This window comes from Gymnoscopelus microlampas (assembly GCF_963454915.1).
Source record: "Gymnoscopelus microlampas genome assembly, chromosome: 10".
NCBI classification, from domain to species: domain Eukaryota; kingdom Metazoa; phylum Chordata; class Actinopteri; order Myctophiformes; family Myctophidae; genus Gymnoscopelus; species Gymnoscopelus microlampas.
The window spans coordinates 51980036-51985184 of NC_139947.1; the positions used below are offsets into that span (position 1 = coordinate 51980036).

General features: G+C 47.5%; 1 protein-coding gene across 1 annotated transcript in view; it reads right to left on the minus strand.

Annotated features, from left to right (window-relative positions):
* The window catches only part of nol4la (nucleolar protein 4-like a), a 57504-nt gene extending 52793 nt beyond the window's left edge, over positions 1 to 4711 (minus strand). Inside the window, exon 1 of the mRNA XM_084068481.1 lies at positions 4324 to 4711. Coding sequence (XP_083924607.1) covers positions 4324 to 4686 — 363 coding nt within the window. The 5' untranslated portion in view covers positions 4687 to 4711. The remainder of the gene's footprint in view (positions 1 to 4323) is intronic.
* Positions 4712 to 5149: the final 438 nt, after the last annotated feature.

A 5149-nucleotide genomic window follows, 5' to 3' on the forward strand; every position in this document is an offset into this window, starting at 1 on the left:
CCAATGAAAACTCCTGTTGATAAAGACACAGTCAACATGTGACCAACAGCACATTGCAGACGCCATCTGCACCTGCAGAGACAAGCAGCACCTGTCCTGAAATATAATATAGCCTGGAGATTAGATGACCTTTTGGACCAGTAGCCTGTGAGTCTTCAATGTAAAACCTGCACCCACACACCACTAAAACACCTGTGGAGGGACTGAGGATTTCCTATTAAATAATAAACCAATGGTTCTCAATGGCGGGTCCATGGACCACCGGCAGGGTGTCCAAATGTTCACTCTGAGAGTGAACAAATTGACCCGTGGTTGTATATTATCAATAGCTCTATATTGTGATAGCAATCATTGCTATAGAGTGTTTGTCCAGTAACAGTGTTAAATAGCTCTATATTGTGATAGTAAACATTGCTATAGAGTGTTTGTTCAGTAACAGTGTTAAATAGCTCTATATTGTGATAGTAATCATTGCTATAGAGTGTTTGTTCAGTAACAGTGTTAAATAGCTCTATATTGTGATAGTAATCATTAATATAGAGTGTTTGTTCAGTAACAGTGTTAAATAGCTCTATATTGTGATAGTAATCATTAATATAGAGTGTTTGTTCAGTAACAGTGTTAAATAGCTCTATATTGTGATAGTAATCATTGCTATAGAGTGTTTGTTCAGTAACAGGGGTCTCCGTGTCTCTCCAGCTCTTCATCAAACAGAAAATGCATTTTCAGGTCAGGATACTAATTGTATCTAATCAGGATAGAGAACTCAGACAGGATGCAGATTAAACACAAAGAACTGTGCAGACAGCTACTGTAACTGCTGAACTGGAACACTATGCCATTTAAGCTGATAAATGGGTACTCTCTCATGATTGGCTGAACTTTTGCAACCCACCTGAAGAGGGACATGAGAACCCCTGTTACTGAACAAACACTCAATGATATCACAATATAGCACTTTAACCTTATAACACAAAACTTTAGGCTTTAACCAAAAGATATCACTTACCCTACCCTTAAATTAACACTGAGGGTTTTACAATGTAGATCACAGGGTCCTAAAGATAACACATTTGGTTTAGAATCACTGTAATAAACTACTAATCTGTACCAATAAATATCCATCCTTGTTATAACATGACTAGTTTCTGTTCTGTCCCATGCTCAGGGACGTGCACAGATAGACTCTAGGTGGTGCTAGAGCACCTGCCCTTTGCCCTCTTGACCAGAAGTGCCCTTTTGAAAAAAAGGGCACTTTTTGTTCAGTTTACAGCAGGGGTCTTCAACAGGGGGTCCGGGACCCCTAGGGGGTCCTCAGAGTTACTACAGGGGGTCCGCCAAATCTTTACGTGATATGATTTTTCTTTTTACCATAACCACTCGAAACCTAGCATCCCTTTTCTGAGGACAACTTTAGCCAAAAATAGCAGATCTACAAGCCCACAACGCCTCGCGTGGTAAAGAGGTATAGGTGTAGAGGAAAAAAAGAGCAGACCAAGTAAACAAAAAATTATAATTTACTTGAGCACCTGCCCCTCAAAATGTCTGTGCACGCCACTGGTCCCATGCTAGGTGGGGGTTGGTTAAATGGAGCTTGGTCCTGAGTCAGAGTCAGTGAGCCCAAACACCACGCTGAGATACGGGCACGCGCACACAGACAGACACGCACTGTTGCGCGCGCACACACACACACACACACACACACACACACACACATCCTGGGCTGGGCTGGGACGCATATCATGGAGAGACACTGATTAAACCACTCTACATATCATGGGTGCATTTCTTTGGCAATCCGTTCCATCCAGCTCTAAGAGTCGCTGTCATTACCCCTAAATGAAGATAGATTTTAATTAACTTACTGCTAGTAGGCGTAGGGCAACCTTTGGTCCACACTACTCCACTATAAAAGGTCTTGGCGTGACATCCAGTGTGCTCTAACCCGGGGCACGTGTCGCCAGCCACCGCTCCTTCAGCGGAACCTTTTGTTTTCCGACCGACGGAGAGACCTTTCATTGTGCATGGTCACCACAGCACTCACAGCACTCACCCCAAAATATAACCAAGACGTGTCATTGTTTAACGTGTTTTGTGTTGAAAAGACAGACGTAAGTGTAGAGGCTAATGGAGTTGTCATCTCTCTCTCTCACACACACACACACACACACACACACACAGCACACACACACACACACACACACACACACACACACACACACACAGAGTAGACTATTAGGCTGCCCAGGTGTTGCCATGAGCAACGGGTGCACGTGAACCACTTGCAGCGCATCCTGTCCAGGACAATGAGAGGAACATCAGAGCTCCGACTGGACTGACTGACACACAACAGATCCAAACTAGATCTCTGGACTGACTGACACACAACAGATCCAAACTAGATCTCTGGACTGACTGTCACACAACAGATCCAAACTAGATCTCTGGACTGACTGACACACAACGGATCCAAACAGTGGCATGCACAGACATTTTGAGGGGCAGGTGCTCAAGTAAATTATAATTTTTTGTTTACTTGGTCTGCACTTTTTTCCCTCTACACCTATACCTCTTTGCCAAAAATAGCCGATCTACAAGCCCACAACGCCTCGCAGCGCGAGGCGTTGTGGGCTTGTAGATCTGCTTTTTTTGTCATATCACACAAATCATATCACACAAAGATTTGGCGGACCCCCTGTAGTAACTCTGAGGACCCCCTCGGGGTCCCGGACCCCCTGTTGAAGACCCCTGCTGTAAACTGGAAAAAAGGGCACTTCTGGTCAAGAGGGCAAAGTAGATCTCTGGACTGACACACAACTAATCCAAACTATGTCTCCACGTGTATTCTCTTGATCATCATGTAGGACCCTCTGTCATTTCAATAGAGAATCGGCACACCTAACAGTGGAGTCATTGTGCATACATATACATTACAGCCCTTCCCAGTCTGGGATATAACCAGAGCATCGCTCGGATGAATGAATGCGTTTTACAGATGAATCTGACAGCTTCTATAAGCTTCTCCAAAATAGCGTCTTGATCGGTGAACACTCACCAAAGCTTACGTATCACCCATACTGTATAATATACCCAGCAGTGCAGGTTCTGGCTGGAATACCACTGGCATCCAAGCGCACGCACGAACGTACGCACACACGCACGCAGACATGCACGCACGCATGGATGCACACACACACACACACACACACAGAGTATGACATAGGTTCGACTACAGTTTAAAGTAAATGTTGAATGGATCCACTGTATGTTGAATGGATCCACTGTGGTCACAGACAGGCCTTTGGTGAGATGCTCTATGACACTATAGCCTAGCTACCAAAGTGGGGTCCTGGGACCCCCAAGGGGTCTTGAGGGACGGTCCGGGGGGTGGGGGGGGGGGGGGGGGGGTGGGCATCTCGAGGAAAATGAGGCCCAGTTGAAACACTTTAACCCTATCCTCTACAAGCTCGTGTCATGATGCACCATGTTAACTTTTCTTTTTTTCCCTTTTTTTTTACACAAAAACAAACGTTGGGCAATCTTCTCTTATGGGGGTCCCTACTGGCACAAAAGCTTCTCAAATGAGGGCCCCCGGCCAAATACATATCAATTTGGGTTCGGGGGGTCGTTGACATGAAACCGTGTGAGAAGCTCTGCTCCCAGCCTGTCCTAGTCCTACCGTTAGGATAATTGCCTCTCTCTCTCTCGGCACCAGCGTTGCTATGGCAGCAACAGCCCAGAGTCGGGATGCTGTGCTCTACAGCGGAGGAACAAACAAACTGGACCAAACATTCTGCTTTATTGGTTATTTCTTCTATTTAACGGGTGAGAAAAATAACCCTGATGGTTGTAATGTATCATCATCTGACAGGTCAATGTGTGTTAGCCTGACATAATGGCAACTTAACAGGCGGTAACGGGACATGTCCTGTGTGCGTGCGCGCACATACACACACACACACACACACACACACACACACACACACACACACACACACACACACACACACACACACACACACACACACAGACTCTCACTCTCTCACTCTCTCTCTCTTTCTCTCTCTCTCTCTCTCTCTCTCTCTCTCTCTCTCTTTTTCTCTCTGTGTCTATATCTCTCTCTGTCTCTCTCTCTTTCCTTTCTTTCTTGCTCTCTCTCTCCCTCTCTCACACACGCACGCACGCACGCACGCATGCACACCCGCACGCAAGCGCACATGCCCGCACATGCACACACACACACACACACACACACACACACACACACACACACACACACACACACACACACACACACACACACACACACACTGTACACTTTACCGTTGTCTTGACCGGGACGTAGAGAACGGGCTTGCCTTCTCGTCCCTTCTTGCCGTGGTGCTCTCCCACCTGGAAGCCTTTGCTCTTCACCCAGAACTTGAACTTGGCGTTGATGTGGCTGCTGTCCAGCCTGTCCATCACGTAGACCCCCCCGCCGTCCGCCGTGTCGTCGCTCTGCAACAGGGTGGTCATGATCTTGTTGTATTTCCTCCGGGTAACGGTCTTTGTCTTACCGGAGTCCCCGTAGGTCCGGAGACACCAGTCCTGGAACTCACTGAACATCTCAGAGTCCAGAACCACCGCCGGGCTCTGAGTCCTGCTGCGATGCTTGGGTCCGTCCAGCACCGTCCGTTTGGTGGCCATGTCTCTCTCCCCCTCTCTCTCTCTCTCTCTCTCTCTCTCTCTCTCTCTCTCTCTCTCTCTCTCTCTCTCTCTCTCTCGCTCTCTCTCGCTCTCCTGCTCTCTCGCTCTCTCTCTCTCTCTCTCTCTCGCTCTCTCTCTCCCCTCCGTTCAAATAAAGCTAATAAAAACAGTAGCCTATTGAATGAATGTGGGGGGGGGGGGGGCTTGGTGGTCTCTTCTTCTTCTTCTCCTCTTCCTCTCCTCCTCCGGTCCCCCCGTCCCGCGTCGAGGAGCCTTTGACGATGATCGGATCGTCGGAGGGAGAATACAAAAAAAATCTCCTCCGCCTCGATCTCTCCTTCTCTGTATCTTCTCCTCCTCCTCAGCGCTGAGATGATACAGAGACCCACAGAGCCGTGTGGACGAAACACCTGTTAGCAGAGAAGATGCTCCTTACCGTCCCTCCTCCTCTACATCATCATCA